Below are 24769 nucleotides of genomic sequence, written 5' to 3' on the forward strand. Positions count from 1 at the left end.
TGGATTGTCCCTTCGTGACCTGTGAAGTCCAAGTCGCCATCAGGGAAAAGTCTTTTCCCATGCCTGGAGTGCAACTTCTCCTGGGCAACGACTTGGCAGAAGATCTGCAACCGTCCAACCTGATCATCACGGACAAACCCCAGGTGTGTACCTCTGTAGTGGACAATCCCATCTTTAAATATGTTCCAGCAGAGGTCCAAGAAAGTGATGAAGTTTCTCCTCCGGTTTTGGTGACCACCCGTGCACAAGCTGCACGCCCGCAACCAGCTGACTCTACTGCTACCACTGTCCCTCAAGACCCTCAGCATCTACCACCGAATCTTACTAGTTTGGAGTTCCGTAAGTTACAGAGGGAAGATCTATCATTAGCACCGTTATTCTTCCAGGCTGAGACTCAACCTGACAGTATCCCTGGGTTCTTCCTAGAGAATCAGTTGCTCTACCGCAGGTACAGACCCAGTAAGCTGAAGGAGGACGACGATTGGGCAAATGTCGAACAACTAGTGGTTCCCACCAGCCTACGGCCCGATATTCTACACCTGGCCCACGGAGCTCTTTCTCACTATGGTTTTAACAAAACCTACCAGTGAATCAGACAAGACTACTACTGGCCAGGTATGGTAAAAGACGTCAAAAGTTACGTGCAACAATGTCATACATGTCAGATGGCAGGTAAACCTAACATCTCTATTCCCCAGGCTCCATTGACTCCTATCCAGGTGCCTGCGGAACCTTTCCACAGACTCATCATAGACTGTGTTGGTCCTTTACCCCGGACCAGTTCTGGCAACGCCTATATACTAACTATCATGTGTCCTCTTGAGGTTATCTTGAGATGATTTCGGGGCTTTAGTGTCCCCGCGGCCCGGTCCTCGACCAGGCCTCCACCCCGAGGAATCAGCCCGTGACAGCTGACTAACACCCAGGTACCTTTTTACTGCTAGGTAACAGGGGCATAGGGTGAAAGAAACTTGGCCCATTTGTTTCTGCCTTATGCGGGAATCGAACCCGCGCCACAGAATTACGAGTCCTGCGCGCTATCCACCAGGCTACGAGGCCCCCCCTACCACCAGATTCCCCATAGCAGTTCCAGTAAAGAACATTTCGGCTGCTACTGTGGTGAAACAACTATTGAAGATCTTCACCTAGTATGGATTTCCAAGAGAGGTTCAAAGTGACTGTGGCACCAACTTCACCAGTGATCTCTTCAAGAAGACACTGGAAGAGTTCAGCATCACACAGGTACTGTCCAGCCCCTATCATCCTGCTTCACAGGGTTCTCTTGAACGTAGTCATCAGACTATTAAAGCACTCCTAAAGAAATTTTGCAATGAAATCATGAAGGACTGGGATAAACAACTTGATCTCATTATGTGCATTTTCAGAAGTCTCCCCAATGAGTCTCTAGGAGTATCTCCTTATGAGATGCTCTACGGACGTAAGTGCCGTACTCCTCTCAAAGCTTTAAAAGACTCTCTAGGTAATGCCACCTTCAATGACCCTCAGAATGTGCCCCAGTTTCTTCAAAACTTAAAACACATTCTAGAGAGAGTACGTAAATTTGCTAATGACAATCTATTGAAAGCTCAGGAGAGGATGAAGACTCATTTTGACCAACGCAGCAAACTAAGGAAATTTAAACCAGGAGACTTCGTGTTGGCATATTTTCCTATCCCAGGTTCTCCATTGCAAAACAAGTTTTCAGGACCTTACCGCATCAAGGAGTGCAGGAACAACCACAACTACGTTCTTGAGACTCCAGATAGGCAGCGAAAGACCCAGTTGTGCCACGTCAACCTCCTGAAGCAGTATCAAGGTATTCCCCCCCTGTGTTGGTATCATTATCCACATTTAAAGGTCCATACCTCCACAGTGAAACCTTCCCTGCTTCTCCCGAAAGCTCTAACACTGAGTCGGTGCTTTCCAACTCGGAAATCCTTACTGATCTTCATCCCAATTTACAGGACTATAAAAGTGCTCCTTTGCCATGTTCTAATCCTATTCTCGCCTCACCAGATATCACGAAGCCTTTCATCCTCCATGTCGACGCCAGTGGTACCGGCATCGGGGGTGTCCTGATACAGCAACGAGGCGAGGAGGTTCTACCTGTTAGCTACTACAGCTACAAGTTAAAACCTCACCAGACGAACTACAGCACTATCGAAAAGGAACGTCTCTCCATTGTCCTCAACTTGCAGCACTTTGAATCATACCTGCAAGGTGCTCGGTCTACCACCATCTACTCGGACCACAATCCCCTACGCTTCCTGCAGCAAGCCCAATTCAACAATCAACGGCTTCTACGGTGGGCTTTATATCTGCAGAATTTCAACCTGGAGGTCTTCTACATGAAAGGTTCTGACAACATCATAGCAGACGCCCTCTCCAGAGTCTATGAGGTAGAGGCAGCTCCACCTACCACTCTACCACCTGAAGATGTAACTTCACCTGGAACCGCAGGCTTCGGAGGAGAGTTGTGACGATAATCTCTTTCAAGAGAGATTGAGCCTGCTCTTCCCTACATAAAGTTACGTTTATTCTACAAGTATAAGATGCTACATTCAAGATACGTCCACCCGTAGCACAAAACGTTTTGACCAGGAGGCAAAACGTACCCTAAACCCCCAACTTCACACTCCCTCCATGCCGGCTCGTCATCAACCAGCCAACTACCCATCCCAGCCTGCCTGCTCCTGATTGGTGACTCGCCGACTGCACACTGCATCTCAGCGCCATCTACCTGAGTCGATGTCTGAGCTTGAACCAGCCATCAACTTCAGAATATTCTTTGTGCTTTAAGAGTTGACATCTCTCTCTGGCATACTAAGCTCTCTGGCTCTGTATACTAAGGGAGGTCTCAGCCATAGCCAATATTCTCAGCACCTGATTATTTTTCACTGTATATTTATATCATTGTAGAGTAAGCTTCATCCCTATTAATCATTTATGTTATATTGTTTTTTTACTTGTTCATTTGCACTGTACATAGGCCAAGGGATTGTCTTTGTTCATATTTTGTTTTCTATATTAATTAAAGTTTCATTTTTCATACTTTGTGTTTTACGTGTTCCTCCCTCTTACTTACCACAGACAACAGGCAAGCAGTCTATCTTTTTGTTTTGTAAATGTGACAGGCATTGACACCTGCCATTGGAGGACTGCCGAACATCTACACTCCAACACCGCAGCCATAGATAGGAACTCATACCGTAGGGACACCAAAACGTAGGAACGTTTTGGTGTCCCTACGGTATGAGTTAGTAATATTAGTAGATTTAATTTCCAAACACAATATTTCTATCTTATCGTGTTGGGGGTTAGTATTTAGGGTGTCTGAAATTTTCGACATCAGGGTACAGAACACCACCAGCCTCCCAGTACAGTACAGTACATCCTCAGGGTACAGAACACCACCAGCCTCCCAGTACAGTACAGTACGTCCTCAGGGTACAGAACACCACCAGCCTCCCAGTACAGTACAGTACGTCCTCAGGGTACAGAACACCACCAGCCTCCCAGTACAGTACAGTAGGTCCTCAGGGTACAGAACACCACCAGCCTCCCAGTACAGTACAGTACATCCTCAGGGTACAGAACACCACCAGCCTCCCAGTACAGTACAGTAGGTCCTCAGGGTACAGAACACCACCAGCCTCCCAGTACAGTACAGTACATCCTCAGGGTACAGAACACCACCAGCCTCCCAGTACAGTACAGTAGGTCCTCAGGGTACAGAACACCACCAGCCTCCCAGTACAGTACAGTAGGTCCTCAGGGTACAGAACACCACCAGCCTCCCAGTACAGTACAGTACGTCCTCAGGGTACAGAACACCACCAGCCTCCCAGTACAGTACAGTACGTCCTCAGGGTACAGAACACCACCAGCCTCCCAGTACAGTACAGTACGTCCTCAGGGGTACAGAACACCACCAGCCTCCCAGTACAGTACAGTACGTCCTCAGGGTACAGAACACCACCAGCCACCCAGTACAGTACAGTATGCCCTCAGGGTACCACCAGCCACCCATTACAGTACAGTACGTTCTCTGGATACAGAACACCACCAGTCTCCCAGTACAGTACAGTATGTTCTCAGGTTACAGAACACCACCAGCCTCCCAGTACAGTACAGTACGTTCTCAGGTTACAGAACACCACCAGCCACCCAGTACAGTACAGTACGTGATAATATTCCGCAGTCCACCGGGGTAATATACCCCAGTACACCAGGAGTAATATACCCCAGTACACCAGGGGTAATATTCCCCAGTACATCAGGGGTAATATACCCCAGTACACCAGGAGTAATATACCCCAGTACACCAGGGGTAATATTCCCCAGTACATCAGGGGTAATATACCCCATTACACTAGGGTAATATACCCCATTACACTAGGGTAATATGCCCCTCTTCACCGGGGTTCCCATTTAGCCGGTTAGTGCCTGCTCTCAAGTGGGCACCGGCAGTATTTCAAGGCCCTAGGGCGAGGTAGGACCTCGGGTGCTGGACCAATTTTATTACCTCACTAAATAAAGTCTCGTGAAGCAATCTAGTGTATTCTCTACAGTCCCGAGTAAGATCCATCACCAATACTCCAACCAATAAGTAACCAAGCCGAACACTAGTAGCGGCTGTGGAATGAGAAATTTTTGTTTTCCTAGCGAAAAAAACTCATGTCGTTAACCGCGTCCACTGCCAACTGCCACCGTTACACTAGAAGGCATCGTTACTATTCATCTTACCAGTCCGTGATCCTACCAATCACCCCAACTCTACGTCAACGTTCACATGAAGATATAAATTAGCACAATAGCACGACGCATGTTTTCTCAGTGAGGGAAGAGAATACCTTCCCACGCACCATTTTGAATTTTTCAGCATCCGAGTCAGCCACCTGCCTCCCACTGCATGCCTTGATTGTTTTTGTCTGTACTGTTCTAGCTAGTGCCATCGGCGTCAACTGTCGCCTCCATTTCCGTTGCATGTCCGACTTACCGGATGGGTTGTGCAGTTTTCTGAAGAAAAATTTGTTGTTAACCTGCGTTTGAGTGTAGTGACGCTATTACCGCCACTACTCCATCACCCATCAGTGAACTTTTGTCCAAGCTATTGAGTGTCACCTGTGCTTCCTTCGTCATTATTGTCGTAACGTCATCGTCTCTGCAAATTCTTCGATCTCTTGATAATGTCTCCTCCACTCCCGTGACGTCACTGCCACCCGTGATGTCAGCCCCAAGTTTCGTGTCGCTCCCGCAAGGCACGTTGCTGTTGTCTCAGAAGTAAACAAACACCATCCACACTGTCTCCACATGCTCCAACCCGGACTCCTAGTTCTACCTAGATGCCAAATTTTGTTTTGTTATGAGATTTGGATTTGATAGTGCAGTCTGGCATCCCTTTTCAGTGGCCCAATTGTACAATGCCTGGTGCACATACCGCCTTGGGTCACGGGATTGTTGATAGATTTTTTGTTATGACGTGTTCTGGCTGGTTCTCCCGGTGGGGTGATGGTGTCCGGTGCCAGCTTGGCCAAGAGGTGCCGGGAGTTAGTGGTTCTTGTTGGGCTCCTGGTGTGCCCTCAGCCATGGTGGGCGGGCTGGATTCTCCTCTCCCGGAGGGCACTGGATAACGTGTTCTCTGTGTGAGGCAGGCCCAGTGCTTCACCCTGAGGGACTCCTGGGGTTCACCAATCATCTGCTTGCCTGCGTTTCTTTGCCACGAGGCATGTTAGTTTCCAATGATTGGTGTCACTCATTTCGCAATTAGGCTTGGTGGTTTCACCTACCGGGCTTCGTGATTAACCCTTCACAGGTACACTGGTGAGCATCCGATCACACGATCGCCGTTGCCCCTAAATCAACAACAACACACTCCAACCCTGTTTTCCTGCTGGCTATTGTTGTTTAGCATATCCTGCGCCTCCAAGATAAGCATTAGATAGCCGAGGCTTACCATACTATGCTGTAATAGTGAATTACCAGGGAAATAACTCTGTATCATATGTATTGCCACCTTCAGTGCCTTGATAAACAGAGGAGTTGGCGGCCCACTCCACACACACACAGTTTTTTTGTAGTTTTCAATATTTCCTGCAGAGTTTTACAAGTACATTCTGATTCAGTGCAGTAAGAAATAATTGTATTTCCAGCAATTAAGGAAGTGTGCCATAGAGTATTTTGATACCTTCCCAGATCTTATTTAGAAGTTTGTTCTTTTCATTATTATAATTTAGAATGTTACCACAGCATGTTATCAATTTAAGTGTTCCCTATATAAACTGTATTTTAGTATTTTTTTCTTGTTATTTACAGCAGTTGTCCTACAATTTGTAATGAAACTTGTAATATTTCCCCAGTCCATTTGATTTCAACTTTTACAGAAAGTCAATTCTATTTTAAATTCCTGATGCCATATTGCAAGTAGTTTCATTAAATTGATTGACCAATTTTCCTTGAGTGATTTGCTACTGAGTCAAGTAACTGTTTCTGATTTTCTATACCAGTTTGTATTTTAGTGCTAGTCCATATATTTTTGTGCATACATCTTGATTCTTTTGGGTGAATTTCATTGTTTCTGCACTTTTTAATTACTAAGCATATTTTATTTGTCACATGTTGAATGTTGTATATTTTTTTGTAGGGAGAACTTAATTACATAAATTCCATTTCAAGTGATATTCATACCAGAATGCTAATTTATTTTAAAATTTGTTGATTTCCATTCATTGTGTTTTGCCTAACTACATTCTATTTGTTTTTATTATTTTTGCAATTCACTCACCTGAGTTTAGTTTGCTATTCTGAACATGTTATATTTTGTAATTTGTGCTTATGCAGTGTTTAATTATCATCTACATTCTGACGTAAGCTCCACTGTCATGACAATGACTACCACTATTGTATCTCAAACTGGTTCAAATGAAGAGGTTACTTGAAATAATGTTCAGCGTTCAGCGCAGAAGATGGCTATTCTTCTCTTTGCAGGAAAATCTTGCTTGCTTGAGTCATGGTTTAGTAAGGTAGAAGCGAGGGCTAAAGCTAGTTTTTCTGAGCTTCTGATGCTATTTAGCATTTGCTAAGTCATCTATTGACAATACTCGAGGTGATGCAAGTGTGTTCGTAGATGAAAAAGCCATTGTTAGTCTCCAGTCATTGTAAAAATGTTAAGAATTTTTCTGCTTTGTTTTGTTTATAAGGGAGATCTAGACCCATATTAGTTAGTTAAGAAAATTGCAGGTGTCACCATGCAACCTGGTGAACCTTATTATGTGTTTACCAGCCGATTAGATCAGTATTTGTATGCTTTAGAGACTGCAGTGTTCAGTTCATCATGGGTTACCTTGAGAGGTTACCTTGAAATGGTTTTGGGGCTTAACATCCGTGTGGCCCGGCCCTCAACCAGACCTTCTTTACTTCCTCAAACAAAGACAAATTACTGACCCCAGTAGGAATGGCCAAAATTATAACTTTTGGGACAGTAATACATTTTGCCCCCAAGCCTGTCATGTTCACAGAAAATGGTACCATCCGTTTTCTATGTGCGGCGGCTGAGACGCCAGGAGGAGGTAAACAATAGAGCATACAGGACGCCCGCCAAGCTTGGTAGCTACTAGTCATGTAATCATATTAAGTATTAAAGTCAGTAACCAAGTCATGACTTTACATCAACCCTACAACCAAGACTTCCTCAGTAACACACAAACACCACATTGGCGACGAGGATGAACTGGGAGCGCAGGTATTTTGTTCAACTTCAAACAAGGAAGGAGCATGCTGTCTCGCCCAGAGGAGGAAGGAGAAGTCGTGCTGTGAGCACCATACCTAATGCTGTGTGCTAACCAATGCTTTGTGCTAAACGATGCTATGTGCTAACCAATGCTATGTGCTAACGAATGCTATGTGCTAACCAATGCTATGTGCTACCCCAAGCATGTGCTGACTCAAGCTGTGTAAGAGTAATCTGCGTGCCGACGTCGTGTACGAAACGACGCTTTGATGTGTACAAAATCTGATGTTTTGGTTACGAAACGACGCTTCGTGCTACAAAATTCTTCACACTGAACTGACTGCTGTACCGACTGCTGTACCAACTGCTGTACCAACTGCTGTACCAACTGCTGCACCAACTGCTGCTGTACCAACTGCTGTGCCAACTGCTGTGCTGCTGCTGTGAGTAGGAACAACACATGTACACAAGGGCTAGGTAAGAAGTCAGTTGCTGCTATATTGTGCACTTTTGCATTAAAATGCTTGTGTGCTTTGCAAAATTAAAGTAATTACAGTGAATTCCTAACTAACATATACAGTGCAGTAAGTGTTTAATATTTTGAGGAACATTTAAGTGATAAATTTACTTTTATTCAGTAAAAAAGTAAAAATGGCAAATATACCTCAGTTTCCTGCATTTGATCCTGACTGTGACCAGACAAACCTGTCACAGAGGTGGGTCAAATGGCTTAAAAGGTTTGAAAATTTGCTGATAGTTTCAGACATCAAAAGTGCTGAAAGAAAGCGTGCCTTTCTACTTCATTATGCAGGTGATAGAGTTTGTGACATCTTTGAAACACTGAAAGACACTGGTGGTGCCAAAGATTATGACATTGCCAAAGCCAAACTAACAGAGCATTTCAAAGCAAGGCAAAATACTGCAATGGAAATTATGCATTTCAGGAGAGCCAGACAACTCTCTAATGAAACCGTTGATCAATACCACACACGTCTGCAGGGTTTAGCAGCCCATTGTGAGTTTGCTGATATTGACAAAGAAATCAAACAGCAAATAATTGAAACATGCACATCTACACGTCTCCGTCGAAGAGCTCTAGAACTTGTTGATGATGAAAGTTCTCTTACCAAGATACTGGATATGGCTCGTCGAATGGAAGATGCTGCACGTGATGCTCGTATCATGGAGTGCAGTGCCAACAACGGTTCTGCCACTGTTACTAACAGTCATGAGGTATGTAAGGTTCAGGGAGGACACCGTGATCAAAGAAGATATCATGGCAAACCTAACAGTAAATTGAGCCGAGAACCACGTCACAACTGGAGTCATGGAACAAGACTCAAGCAGTCACAACGATTCACATCAGAGGGTGTCAACAATAAATGTTACAATTGTGGAGGAGACTACCCACACCAAGATAATGTTTGTCCTGCTCAAGGTAAGAAGTGCTATGAGTGTGGAAAACTAGGTCATTTTGGTGCTATGTGTCGTTCTGCACTCAAGAAACCACAGTCAATGAATAAAAGCACTGTACGAGGATCAGGTCATAGGGGTCGAGGTGGTAAACACAATATTGCACCTCATATCCAGAATGTTAATAATGTACGAGACAACATGTCATTACAACCAGTCTCAGATGACAGTGAATGTGATTATACTCATGGAGTACAAGCAATCACAGAATGGAATGATCTTCCAAACAACCCAGAGACATGTGTATACATTGCTGGCATTTGTCTCAAAGTTCTCATTGACACTGGATCAAACATTGACACCATTGCTGAGTGCCACTATGAAAAATTTAAAAAACAGTTCCTAAAGCTTGAAAACTATAATGGCAAAGCCACTGCCTATGCTTCAAAGGTAGCCTTGCCAGTGATTGGAACTTTCACTGCAGAGATTAAGTCAAAGAATGCAATGCTCACTACTACATTCCATGTTGTTAGGAATGCAAAGGAGTCTTTACTCAGTTACAAGACTTCAACCAAATTGGGGATACTTCAGCTTTCTAATGCTGTAGCAGTGGAATCTGCAAACAATGTTGATGGTATTGTTGCTGAATTTTCTGATCGATTTAAATCCATAGGTTGTTATACTGATAGCAAAGTACATCTGCATATCAACCCAGATGTAATTCCAGTTGCCCAACCACATCGTCGACAACCATTCCATACTCGCAAGAAAGTCGATGCCGAACTGGATAGGCTGATGGAACTAGATATCATTGAACCAGTAACAGGCCCAACACCATGGGTAAGCCCAATTGTCACTCTACCAAAGCCGAAGAATCCAGATGAGATACGCATTTGTGTGGACATGCGTGTTCCCAACAAGGCAATAATGCGTGAACGCCATCCTACACCCACTGTAGATGATATGATTTACCGCTTGAATGGTGCAACTGTATTCAGCAAGTTAGATTTAAACAAGGGCTATCATCAGCTTGAACTTGATGATGAGAGTCGCTTCATCACAACGTTTACGACACATCGAGCTCTGTATAGGTACAAGCGCCTGAGTTTTGGCATCAACAGTGCTGCCGAGGTATTCCAGCACATCATCAGCCAGGTATTGCAAGATATACCTAATGCTGACAACATGTCTGATGACATCATTGTTTATGGCCGTACCCAAGCTGAACACGACAAAGCTCTTCGTGCAACATTGCAACGCTTACGAGAAAAGAATCTGACGTTAAGCCGAGCAAAGTGTGAGTTCAATCAACGTAAAATTGAATTCTTTGGACATGTACTTAGTGACAAAGGTCTGTCTCCAGATCCTAAGAAAGTTGCAGATATCAAGAATGCTGCACCTCCTTCAACGTCCACTGAAGTACATAGTTTTCTGGGAATGGCAAACTACTGTTCTCGCTTCATTCCAGATTTTGCTACCATTACGAAGCCTCTACGTGAGCTCCTGAAGAAAAATGCATCATGGTACTGGAGCGATATCCAGCAAAATGCATTTGATGCTGTGAAAGATGCACTAGTAGAGAATGCGACTGCTGCGTATTTTGATCCATCAATGGACACTGAGTTAACGGTGGATGCTAGTCCTGTTGGTTTAGGTGCTGTTTTAGCCCAACACAAACCTGGTCAACCAGATTCCAGAGTAGTAATTGCCTACGCCAGCCGTTCTCTCACAGATGTTGAGCAACGATACAGTCAGACAGAGAAGGAAGCTCTTGCTCTTGTATGGGGCTGTGAACACTTCAATGTGTATCTGCTTGGTGCGCCCTTCACCACGATAGTCACTGACCACAAACCGTTGGAGACCATCTTCAATAATCCAAAGTCCAAACCACCAGCTCGCATTGAGAGATAGGCTCTTCGTCTGCAACCATACAACTTTACGGTGAAATACAAGTCGGGTGCAGGCAATCCCGCTGATTACATCAGTCGACATCCTGCCAACAGTTTCACCATCACCAAGCATCAGCAAGTTGCCGAGGAATATGTACACTCTGTAACCTGTGATGCAGTCCCTAAGGCTCTCACTCTTGATGAAATCCGTACTGCAACTCTAGAGGACCCAACTCTGCAAGCAACAGTGGATGCATTGACTAATAAAAAGTTTCCACGCATCCCACCCTCAGGAGTTGACCAAGATGCATTCAAAGCACTTGAACGCATCCAGACAGAATTAAGTGTTACGCAACAACGCGACACCGTGCTGCGAGGTACTCGTATCGTCATTCCAGCTGTTCTCCAGCAACGTGCTCTGAAGCTTGCACATCAAGGACACCAAGGTCTTGTTAGGACCAAACAGCTGCTACGAGAAAAGGTGTGGTTTCCTGGCATTGATCGTCAAGCAAAGGACATGCATGATGCCTGTGTCCCTTGCCAAGCTGCAGTGGATACTTCAAGACCAACACCTCTACAACCTTCACCACTACCTGCTGCACCATGGACGGAAGTATCGATGGACTTCTGCGGACCACTACCAACTGGAGAGTACTTGATGGTAGTCATTAATGATCACTCACGTTATCCAGAAGTAGAAATCACCACTTCCACATCTGCAAAGGCTGTCATCCCGAAACTCGACAAGATCTTTTAAAATTTTGGCATTCCTGAAGTTGTCAAGACGGACAATGGACCGCCATTCAATGGACAAGACTTCGTCAACTTTGCTGAGCATATTGGATTCAAACACCGCCGTGTGATGCCACTACATCCTCAAGCAAATGGAGAAGTCGAGAGATTCATGCAACCTCTCATGAAAGCGGTACGCTGTGCTCATGCCGAAGGACGATCCTGCAAACAAGCTATGTATGCTTTTCTCAGGAACTACCGTGCAACACCACATGGAACACTGGGCAAGTCGCCTGGCGAACTTTTATTTGGACGTCCTATGAGAATCGCACAACCCGTCATGCCAGCCGAGGTAACGGATAAACGTCTCGCTCAGAAGGATGCACTAGCCCAAGGGCAAAATGAAAATTGCTCATGATCAACGTGCAAAGGAACAATTCATAAAGGTTGGAGATACTGTTCTCGATAAAAAGAAAAAAAGAGGGAAAGTTAGATATACCGTATGATACAAAACCATATAAAGTGATTAGTGTAAAAGGAACTATGGTAACAGCTAGTAATAGAGATCATAGTATAACACGTAATATGGCTTATTTCAAAGTGATTCCAACTAGTGTAGAAAATGATGAAGTGCAAAGTCGTGCAAAAGAAAAAGAAAAAATGAGTTATAACTCGATAAACAATTCATCAAGGGATATTATTGTATTTAAGGACTCTCGTCCTAAACGTCATGTTAAACGCCCTACACGATTTGATGATTGTGTTCTCATGTAATGCAAATTATTTACTTATTGTGCTAAAGTAAATTTAATATTGTTTGATTAATGCAGATCTCTCATTCAATATTTTGTAACTTTGTATTACAGTTTCTTTCATGTTTGTTTAACATTGCATATGTATTTTTTAACATTGAAATCCTTTGTGGTAAAGATTAAGTTGTTTAAATTCTTTGTATGCTTAATTAATGTTAAATGTATGCAATATCTCTTGATATGTTAATCACTTACTTTGTGTCAATAACTTTGCTTTGTGCTACAAGCATGGTAGACATCCTGTATTCATTCTTTTTAAAGAAAAAGAGGGATGTCATGTTCACAGAAAATGGTACCATCCGTTTTCTATGTGCGGCGGCTGAGACGCCAGGAGGACGTAAACAATAGAGCATACAGGACGTCCACCAAGCTTGGTAGCTACTAGTCATGTAATCATATTAAGTATTAAAGTCAGTAACCAAGTCATGACTTTACATCAACCCTACAACCAAGACTTCCTCAGTAACACACAAACACCACAAAGCCCACCTAACGTCTCCTGAAACAGCAAAAGTTTACCCCTCAACACGAAATTGGGGAAGTTTTTGAAGCTATGAATAATGCTACAGATAAATTAGCTCCCTGAAATGCCCAAATGTTGCCACCCCCCCCCCTCCATCCCTGACACTATGAATGTAATAGCAAGCCCTCAGCGCCCTCCTCCTTCACAATCACAAAATTCGTGGTTGCAGAAGCCCCACGAATGCTGGTAATCTTCAGTCAACTTCTCCTCAAAAGTTGCCAAGACGCTGTAGCTCACGACTAACCACTGCCGCGTACTGACATTGTGGAAAATCCAACCATTTAGCAAAGGACTGCTGGTCTGCACCCCGGTCATCATCGCCTAGACAAATTTCTCACTCTCCTTATCTATCCAATACTTCAAGGCTCCCATATTGTAAGTACCATTAACAAGTTGGTCACTTCACTGCAGATTGTAGAGCTCGGCAAATGACATTCCCAGCTCGTGGTTCCCATGATCAGACTTCGCAAGGCAAACAGCGTTCATGACATTATCAGTATTGCCATAATTAAAATAATCACTCCAACTACAATACCAGGTCACAGAAGTCTGGAGCTCAGCATGTTCACTCTACGTCGCCGGGGAAATCTCAAAGCCACCGTCTAACCCAAGCAAGTTAGCCAGACCTAGTTTCCTCCTTGTGTATTCCGAAGCTACCCAAAGTAGATTTGGATACTTGACAGAGGAGGACACTGTCAATAGACCTACGGTAGATGTTTATGGAACCCAAGTGAATGTTACCAAGACCAGATGCAGACACCCTAAGCAACATATGTTATAGGCAATAAATTGTACAGTTTCTAGTGACGGTCCTTTAGTATCTGCCATTGTCCATGGAAGAGTTTTAAAACTCTTTGTTGATACAGGGGCTGAAATAAATATTTTGAAGCCTTCAGCCCTTAGAGATATTGCAAGTAAGCACCCCTGTCACAGTACAAAAATCACCCATACCTTTTCCGAGTGGTGTTTCTGGAAATAAAGTAACAGACAAAGAGGAAATAGACCTCCCACTCAAGTTAAAGGACATCACGCTTTCTATAACATGCCTAGTTATTGACAGTATCCAGTTTCCAGGTAACATATTACTAGGGTTGTACATCATTATTGATGAAAATATTGCATCCTTTTCCCATCATTGGAACGAAAGTATTAAAGTAAGTAAGTAATTATCAAAAGAAGGCACCAAACCGGGAAAGCTATGTAGAACCATCAAATGTGCGGGATAATCAGAGGGCGCTAAATATCACCAAAGATGCCAATACGAGAACAAAAAAGCATAAGGCGAACGATATCAAAAGTATCCGAGTCACCAAGAATTCTATTGAGGGACAGGTGACCGCGAGGGGCAGTCGGAAAGCAAGACACACGCTCGTCCTGTAAGTCGGGACATTCAAGAAGGGCATGCATGACCGTAAGAGGGACAATGCAATTAGGACAATAAGGAGCAGGGCGGCGCTCCATCAAGTGACCATGGGTTAAGTGAGTATGGCCAATACGCAACCTCGCCAGAGCCAATTCCCATCGCCGGTTACGGTGGTAGGAGGACGGCCACGAGGAAACACAACATTTAAGAGTACATAGTTTGTTACAAGTAAGAGACGACCAAGAATCCTGTCAATGGGTAAGGATGGAGGAATGGATAACCGGGTAAAAGTCGGAATATGGAATACCTTTACGAGAGATGGGACAAGAGCGGACAGCTTCCTTGGTGGCAGCATCTGCACGCTCATTTAAAGACACACCAATATGGCTGGGAACCCAACAAAACTCAACCGACTTAAATTTACTGTGAACAAGAAACAACCAATACTGGATCTCGACAACTACTGGATGAACCGGATTAAAGGACCCGAGAGCCATGAGGGCACTACGAGAGTCAACAACAACAACAAAGGAAGACTGACAACGAGAAAGCAGGAGACGAAGAGCAAAGAGAATAGCATAAAGCTCCGCTGTAAAGATGCTAGTCTTCGGAGGTAAGCGACACATACAAGTGCGATCAGGAAAAACAACAGAGTAGCCAACACCGTCTGCAGACTTAGACCCATCAGTGAAGACAGAAACGGAGCGGGAGTAAGAAGAAAAGTGCTCAAGGAAAAGGCGTTTTAGAACCGTAGGAGGGGTAAAAGCTTTAGTGATGCGGGTCAAGGAAGTACAAAATAGCGGAAAGGGGACTCTCCACGGGGCAAAGAAGGAACAACACGAGGAGAAACATTAGAAACACAAACGGAAAGAGAATCCTGTAATCGAGATATCCGGACAGAAAGAGGGAGGTGGTGAAGAGGAACAGGAACCGCAGGAGGGGCAAAAGTTAAAGCACGACAGAGGCGAGAGGAAGGATGTTGTAAGGACCGCGCAAGATAGCGAAGACAGTAGCGATCACGGTGGTCCTGGAGAGACAGGAAGCCAGTGTCAACATATAAGCTAAGGATGGGAGTCGAAAGAAAGGCACCAGAACTGAGGCGCAACCCAGTATGGTGCATAGCATCAAGACGGCGAAGAGTAGAATGTGAAGAAGCAGACGAGTAAGCAGGGCAACCATAATCGAGCTTAGACAGGACTAGAGAGGAATGTAAAGCAAGGAGAGTGCGCCTATCTGCTCCCCAAGAAGTATGGGACAATACCCGAAGGAGGGTAAGGGCCTTAGAGCACTCAACACGGAGGTAAGAGATATAGGGAGACCAAGACAAACGAGTGTCAAGGAATAACCCCAAAAGCTTCGCGGAATCTTTGTACTCAAGGGGATGACTATAAAGTGACAAAGAGGGACGAAGAACAACCCGTTTCCGAGTAAAAGTCATGGCACAAGTCTTAGTAGTAGAGAACTTGAAGCCATGATCGGTGGCCCAAGACGACACAACATCAATCGCAAGTTGAAGCCGGCGTTGAAGGAGAGGCAAATCATCACCCTGACAGCAAAGGGTAAGATCATCGACATAGAGAGCGGAGAAGACGCTTGAAGGAAGAGAGGAAAGAAGACCATTGAGGGCAACCAGAAAAAGAGTAGTGCTCAGAACACTACCCTGGGGCACACCTTCGTACTGCTGAAAAGAGGCAGAGAGCGCGGTACCAAGCCGCACCCGAAAGGAACGACGAGAGAGGAAGCTGTGGAGAAAGAGAGGGAGATGACCACGAAGGCCAAAAGAATGAAGCTGGGATAGAATATGATATCGCCAAGTGGTGTCGTAAGCCTTTTCCAGGTCAAAAAGAACGGCAACAACGGAGGTCTTCGCAGCAAAAGCAGTACGAATATAGACCTCCAAGTTCACCAGGACATCTGTCGTGCTGCGGCACTTGCGGAAACCATATTGAGAAGGGGAGAGGAGGTGATGGTGTTCCAGGAACTACATCAGACGAACGTTAACCATACGTTCAAAGAGTTTCACACACAACTTGTGAGGGCAATAGGGCGAAAGTCCTTAGGGGATGTTCCCAGAGACCCCGGTTTGCCAACAGGAAGGACAACGGCATTGAGCCAGTCCTCAGGGACTGACGACGACTCCCAGATCCGATTATACAAACTCAGTAAATACTGAGACGTGCACGGAGGGAGATGGCGAAGCATCTCATAATGAATACCATCGGAGCCTGCCGCCGTAGAACCTCAGAGAGCCAGGGCAGAACGAAGTTCAGAGAGAGAGAGAAGGGATCGTTATAGGGAAGTCGAAGACGAGTGCAGAAATCTAAAGGACGAGACTCAAGGACAGGTTTACGAGAAGGAAAGATTGGGGAAGATGAAGACCAGAGCTAACAGAAGAAAAGTGGGAACCCAGTTCGATAGCGACCTGCAACGGGTCTGCCACAAGAGTACCATGGAGGTGAAGGACCGGTGAAACATCGGGAACGAACTTACCTGCTATCTTGTGGACACGCTTCCAGATCTGTGGCAGAGAAGTTTCGGACGTAATGGTGGAGACATAAGATGCCCATCATTCACGTTTAGCCATACGGATGGCCCTACGAGCCACCGCACTCGCCTTCCGAAAGAAAAGAAAAGAATCGGCCGTCTGCCGAAGGCGGTGTCTCTTCCAGGCTGCACGCTTACAGCGGACAATCCAAGCACAGTCTGCATTCCACCAGGAAACGCACTTCCGTGGACCCTGAGAGGAAGAGCGAGGAATAGAGCGGAGGGCAGCATCGAAGACAGTGTTAGGAAAAAGGAGGAGAGAGTGAGGGAGAGGTAGAAGGGAGAGGTCAGAGAGAGCAGCGCTGAGGGTAAAGAGGTCCCAGTCCATTTTCGCAAACTGCCGCCTAGGGGAAGGAGAGGGGAGGGCAAAAAGAGAAAAAGGTAACAAGGATGGGGAAATGGTCACTGCCATGGAGGTCATCAAGAACCTGCCACGTGAAATCTAAGTAAAGAGAAGAAGAGCAAAGAGAAAAATCAAGACAGTAAAGGGTGCGAGTCCGTAAGTCCAAATGCGTGCGCTCACCAGAATTCAGAAGAGACAGGGAAGAAGAGAGGATAAACGGCTCAAGAAGGAGACCCCGGGTGTTCGTCAGAACATCACCCCAAAGGGAATGACGACAACTGAAATCACACAGCAAGAGCACAGGCTCCGGCAAGGAGTCTAGTAAGTGTTTCAGATCAGGAAGAGAAAGCGGGACACTCGGGTGGAGGTAAATGGAACAAACAGTGTACTATTTCCCCACAAAGATACGAGCAGCAGAACACTCGAGAGGCGAAGGAAAAAGTAAGGGGACAAAGGGAACATCAGAGCGAATCAAGAGAGCAGAAGAGTTAGGAGTCCCAGCAATAGCTGGGGGGGGGGGGAGAGAAAGGAATAGCCACGAAAGCGACCAGGACGAGCACCAAGCATCGGCTCCTGGAGACAGACACAAAGGGGCGAAACCGCAAAATCAGAAGTTGGAGTTCGAGGAAATTGGCGTAATAACCTCGAACGTTCCATTGAAGAATAGACATCGACGAGAAGAGAAAGGACAACAACAGAGAAGGAAGAAGAAAGAAAGGCAAAAGAACAACACAGCACGTTAAAGAAGATCAGGGTCGGGATCAGGGTCAGTAAAGTCAGGGTTAGGGGGCATGGGTAAACTGAGCAAAGACGGAGGGAAGGAAGCGGGAGAACAGACCAGAGGTGGGTGGGCGGGGTTCGGAGGAGGAGGAGGAGGAGGAAGAGGAAGAGACAACGGAGAGGAGCAGCCAAGGACAGCAGCAGGAAGAAGGGGAGTAGAAAGAGGGAAAGAGGGGAGCGCACCTCAGCCAGGGCAGCAACCGAGAGGGAAGCAGGGGCTAAAGAAACCTCCATAGCAGGAACAGGGGACGTAACCAACAAAACGGGAGGGGAAGGAGCAAGAGATTCAGTAGTAGGGGGCCGAGGAAGAGAGCAAAGCCTTCTTAGCCGAAAAGGAGGAGGAAGGAGAGGAACCAGGCTTGCGCTTCTGACTTAAAGAGACCTGTGTCCCAGCAACTACGTACCGGGCAATGGATTCCAGGGTCTCAACAGGAGAAGCTGAACGAGAGCACACACAAATGCCCTTAGGAGAGCGATGGACATCAGCCCGCACCGACAGGCAGCGGGGAGAGTCAATAGATGGAGGAGAAGGATGGGAAGGAGGATCAGAGAGGGAGACGAGGAAGAAGACACAGGAGACATAACAGACCGGGTAGAAAGAAGGGGATCCCCAGACAGAGGACCAGGAGGGGGACCCTTCGAGACAGAACTCAAAGGAACAGAGGAGGGGGCAGTGGGCATATCAGGGTCCAAGGCCCGAAAACGGTTGTGAGTCTGAGGAAGGCGGAAAGGACGAGGAGAGGAAGAGCGCAACACGCGAGCATAGGAGATGTTAGCATAAGGCGGAAGCCGGCGAACCTGGCGCCTCGCCTCAGGAAAAGATATACGCTCCCAGTGCTTCAAGGTGAGGACGGCTGCCTCAAGCTTGTAATGGATACATGCACGGGAGAAGGTTGGATGGGCCTCACCGCAGTTGAGGCAGCAAACCTGGGGAGAAGTGCACTCTGACTTAGAGTGACCTTCGCCCCCACACAAAGGACAGAGAGGGAGACAGTCCCAGAGCAGCGGAGGGCACCATGCCCAAACCTCCAGCACTTGTTACAGAGCCGAGGAAAAGGAATGTACTCATGGACAGAGCACCTGGCACCAGCAAGAATGACAGAGGGTGGAAGGGTCCTACCATCAAAGGTGATCTTCACAACCCGAAGGGGTTGACGGCGACGACCACGAGGGGGACGAGTAAACTTGTCAACCCAGAGGACAGAAAGGCCCTGGGCATCAAGGATATGCCGAATATCATCGTGGCAGTCCTGCAGATTCCGAACGCTGGTCGCAACATGGGGCGGGAGGAGAATAGTGCCACTACTGGCATTCAACTGAGCGTTCTTTAAGACCCGAACAGGGGTCTCGCCAAGGCAGGATAAGGCAGCCAAGCGGGAAGCCGCATCCTGAGGAGCAGCAGCAACGACACGTGAAGCGAGACGAGTGGGGTTGAAAGTAACAGAGGCATCCACGGAATCAACAAGATTTCGATGGAGGGAGAAATCATCAGGAGGTGCAGAATCAAGAGGGAGGAGATCAAAGTATTAGGCCCACGAAGCGGGATCAAACAAGGCTTGATAGGCATCAGAACGGGAAGGAATCGAGCGAGTGTGGCTGTGTCGAGGACGGCGTTGAGAACCCCCAGAGAGAGAGGGGTTAAAAGGCGCAGTAGTTACAACTAGAGAAGGAGCCGTGCCAGGGAACGAGGTAGTCACAACTGGGGGCTCGGGGCTCGACCCAACCACAGAGGAGGGAGGGGAGCCGAGGGGAGTAGTCAGAGAGGCCAAAGGAGGAGCACGGTCGGGGCTCAATGCAGCGGAGGCCACAGAGCCCGGTCTTCCAACACGGACCGACTCGGGGGCTTGGTCGCCCACCCCACGAGCCTGAGAAGGTAAAGGAGGAACAGAACACAACATAGGTACGAACCATAAAAATTCATTCACGAATGTGCCCCCACACCCACCATGGAGCCACAATTAGAGGCAGGACACCCAACAAGAAGCTATCGCCGATCATGCCGGGGCCCCCTAGGGGTGCGTCATGAGAATACGCCCCACAAACGCCACCTTAAGAACCGTCAGTCCGTCGAGATCGGGTTCAGTGACGAAAGGATGATTGACAATAAAAGTTTTCCCTCGCTCTCGACGTTGGGTACTACAGTTCTACCGGTGCAAGAGTATGCCTCCTCAAGCACCCGGGCATCAAAATGGAAGAAGTCCAAAGGAATAACCAAAAACACGCAAAAGGTCGGCAGGAAACGACAAGCAGATAGGAGAAGAGGGGGAGAAAAACGAAACAGAAGGAAAAGGAAAAGTTGTTCAGCAAAATTTGAGAGGACAGCAGCAGGAGCACAAGGCTACAAAAGGACAGAGGACTGTCCCAAGGAGCATCACACTCCGGCAGCCGTCCACTAAGCCCCCCCTCACGGCAACAACAAGCTGAACGGGGAGGGGGACGAAAGTATTATAGACAACGTCATACCATTATGTAGCATGTCTAGAATAGGTCACGGGTTAAACCGACAGGATGATTACATTCATTTTGTTGACAGGCGACTTACTAACGTTGGTTTGTCAAGGCCATGTCACAGTAGCTCTCCCGAAAAGAAAACAGGCACTCAATTGAAGCATCGTAGTTGTGCAATTGCTCAGGAGAGTGAATATCAAGACTTTCTGGAGGGGGACGCCCTAACAGATTCTCGTAACCTTGCTCACTTAGCGACTTCCATCTCTGAGGTCACGTGTTGACATTTTTTTATTTATTTATTTATGCATATACAAGAATGTACATAAGGAATGTGAGGATACAAATATGGTAATTACAGTCTTGTAAAGCCACTAGCACGCGCAGCGTTTCGGGCAGGTCCTTAATCTAAGAAAATTTTAAGGAGGTAAATACTTGCAAAATTTATAGACAAAAAAATAACAGATTACATGAAATGAAAAAAAAAAAAAGAAGATGAGAGAAAATTGTAGGTACAGTATATTAAAGCACATAGGTAGCTAAGATTGATTGCAATGACAGCTTAAAATGGTAGTTGACAAAAATTGGTAGTCACAATACAGCATATGGCTAGCACATAAAAGAAGACAGCAATGAACACAATGATAAGGTTGTTTGATATTACATAAAAATTAGGAGATTGGGTAACACTAGGTACAGATCAAATTTAAAGCTCAGTGTAGGAAACTAAGAAGATGAAGTTAGGTACTTTTTGGTTTTGCTTTTAAATAAGGCAAAAGTTTTATAGTTTTTCAATTCACTAGGGAGTGAGTTCCATAGACTAGGTCCCTTAATTTGCACAGAGTGTTTACACAGATTAAGTTTGACCCTGGGGATATCAAAGAGATATTTATTTCTGGTGTGGTGATAATGGGTCCTATTACATCTGTCCAGGGAGAGTTTCAGAGCATGGTTTGCATTTAAGAACAGGGTTTTGTAAATGTAGTTGACACAAGAGAATGTGTGGAGGGAGTTAATATTTAGCAAGTTTAGGGATTTAAACAAGGGAGCTGAGTGTTGTCTGAAAGCATAGTTAGTTATTATTCTGATAGCAGATTTTTGCTGTGTGATGATGGGCTTAAGGTGGTTTGCAGTGGTAGACCCCCATGCACAGATACCATAATTAAGATAGGGGTAGATTAGTGCATAATATAGTGAGAGGAGAGCAGAGTTAGGAACATAATATCTGATTTTGGAGAGTATACCAACTGTCTTAGAGACTTTCTTAGTTATGTGTTGAATGTGGGTGCTGAAGTTGAGTCTCTTGTCTAGGAATAGGCCAAGAAACTTGCCATCATTTTTATTACTGATGTTAATGTTGTCTATCTGTAGCTGAATTGCATTTGATGATTTGCTTCCAAATAAGATGTAGTAAGTCTTTTCGATGTTTAATGTTAGTTTGTTCGTTGACATCCATAAGTGGACTTATTTTAATTCTACATGTTCTACACCTGCTGACAATGTGTTGCACTCTCACTCTCACTAAAGTAAGAGTTAAGATTCAGGGAGTGTCCGAGTTATCGGATGTCATTGCAGACAGTGAAACATATAAAATGTATGTTGAACCTTCCTGACATGTTGCTCAGGATGGTACTGTTACACTGTATGTTTCAAACACTAGTAGTGCCGACATCCACCTCCAGTCTGCCACCCACGTTGTAGATTTTGCCCATTACATGTTACTGGTGCGAGTGGTGGATGATGTCTCCATGGAGCATGCAGTGTGTACACTCACACTAGGAGAATGTGGATCTCAGTCAGAGGTGCAGGAGCAACACCTCAATCCTACTGATTTCCTTGCCTCCATGGTTCAACTTTTGGAAATTTTGAACAAAAATAGAGCAGCTGTACCTATACCAGGCAAAATGTTAGGTCTTAAACCTCTAATCTATATAAATAAAAATGTAAATGTTCGTTTGTTCAAAATAGCTAATCTACGAAAGTTCTTCACCAGTTGCTTTCAAATTTTTACACGATGTTCCATTCGCATCCGAGTAAGTTTATATATACATATTATATTGATGTCACATCTGTGATGGAAAAAAACATGCTTTTGTTGAAAAACTGTGTTTTTCATGTGAGAGAAATCTTCGAAACCTCTTTACCGATTGCTTTGAAATTTGGACACAACGTTGCATTTGAATAGGCGCATGTTTTTATATACCTACTATATACATGCCTAACCTGTGACAGGAAAAAACATGTTTTTTTTTAATAAACAGCGCGTAAGAGCATCACATGCTGTAATCTCCCTAAGTTCTTCACCGATTGCTTTGAAATTCTGGCACAACATTCTATCCGAATATGCACATGTTTTTGTATACCTACTATATTGATGCCACACCTGTGACAGGTAAAACCATTTTTTGTCTTAAACAGCGCCATCTGTTGCACATAATACCAACACATGATATACTAAATATGTTATGAATTCCATTTCAATGTTTCCAATTGCAATGATAAATAGAATTTTCATAGATTTCTATTTATTTTAATGTTGACTTAACTATTTTGTGTGACATTGTGTTGGAATTGAGCTGTTTTGTTTACCATACCATTCATTTCGTAAGTATATGTATAGATGCCACTCCTGTGACAGTTAAAAACATTTTTTTTTTTATGAAACAGCACCATCTGTTGCATATAAGAGCCATACACACTGTGCTAAATATGTAAGATTCCGTTTCAATGTTTCTGATTGCATTGACATATTAATTTTTCATATATTTCGATTTACCATCATTTCAATTTATATATATTATATTGTGTGACATTGTCCTGGAATTGAGCTGTGTTGCACAACACTACACACTGCTCATTTCGTGAGTCTAAGAACAGATGCCACACCTGTGACAGGTAAACACTTGCCTTCTTTAAAAACAGCGCCATCTGTTGCACGTAAGAGCAACTCACGCTATACTAAATATGTTACGATTCCAATTCAATGTTTCCAATTTACTTGATAAATTGATTTTTCATATATTTTGATTTTTTTCATTATGATTTAATTATTTTGTGTGACACTCTGTTGGAACTGAGCTTTGTTGTTTACCATACATATGGCAATGTATGGTGAAAACTTATACATATCTACTCATTTCGTGATTATAGTTTATTTTGTTATTTTTCATTGTTTTTCATTTCGTTTTTTTAATTCTTTTTCTTATGTTTCAGTGGTGGGAACATCAGATCATTTGGGAACACATCAGACGAGGGAGTGGGAGGACGAGTGGACGGGAGTGGGGGATAGTACTGAGGACGACGGGGTAGAGGAGGGGGTAATAGTGGGGATGACGAGGGAACGGTGGAGTTGGCGGGGGTGGTAACGAGAGGTCAGGAGAAGGGTGAATGGTGGGAGGGACAAGAGGACATGAGAGTGGGGGATGGTGGGGAGGACGAGGGAACAGGGGAGGGGGTGAATAGTAGGGAGGACGAGGGATGGGGGGAGTGGGAGATGGTGGAGAAGACGAGGGGACGGTGGAGTGGAGGATGGTAGGGAGGAAATAGGGATGGGGTAGAGAGAAAATGGCAGGGATGAAGAGGGGATGAGGGAGTAGGGAATGGATGGGAGGAGGAAGGGATGGGGGAGTGAGGAATGGTTGGGAAGACGAGAGAATGGAGGAGGGGGAATGGTGGGGAGGACTGGGAGACAGGGGGAAGGTTCCTCAGCAAAGCATGTGTGTTGCTGAGCCACAGCAACGCGTGGCCGGGTACAGCTAGATACATATAAAATTCCCCTTGAGCAAGGAACTAGACCAATTTATGTACCAGCTTACAGTCTACCACATTCTCAGAGCAGAAGCTGATAGACTTATAGAGGAAATGATACAGGATGATGTAATAGAGTGGAGGAATTCACCATGGGATGCCCCGATGATTCTTGTATCAAAACGAGATGGGACATGAAGACTGGTATCAACTACTAGAAGCTTAACAGAGTAACTATACCTGACCGTTTCCCATCTCTAGTCATAAATGATTTGTTGGAAAGCATTGGTTGAAACAAGGTATTCTCAACTTTGGATTTGTTTCAAGGATTATGTCAAATCCCAATTGATGAGGAAAGTAAACAGTTGACAGCCTTTAGTACTCCCAATGGTCCTTTTAATTTTAAGAAAATGCCATTTGGGTTGTGGAGTAGTCAAATAACCTTTTTC

At 45.1% G+C, this 24769-nt stretch overlaps 1 protein-coding gene across 1 annotated transcript in view; it reads left to right on the forward strand.

Annotated features, from left to right (window-relative positions):
* LOC123753261 (autotransporter adhesin AIDA-I-like) overlaps window positions 1-24769 on the forward strand; it is a 39213-nt gene that overhangs the window by 5210 nt on the left and 9234 nt on the right. The window contains exons 2-4 of the mRNA XM_069324101.1: window positions 2325-2438; window positions 22199-22472; window positions 23787-23890. Of these exons, the coding sequence (XP_069180202.1) occupies window positions 2325-2438; window positions 22199-22472; window positions 23787-23890 (492 nt within the window). The remainder of the gene's footprint in view (window positions 1-2324; window positions 2439-22198; window positions 22473-23786; window positions 23891-24769) is intronic.

Source organism: Procambarus clarkii, chromosome 13 (genome assembly GCF_040958095.1).
Source record: "Procambarus clarkii isolate CNS0578487 chromosome 13, FALCON_Pclarkii_2.0, whole genome shotgun sequence".
Taxonomy (NCBI): Eukaryota; Metazoa; Arthropoda; class Malacostraca; order Decapoda; family Cambaridae; genus Procambarus; species Procambarus clarkii.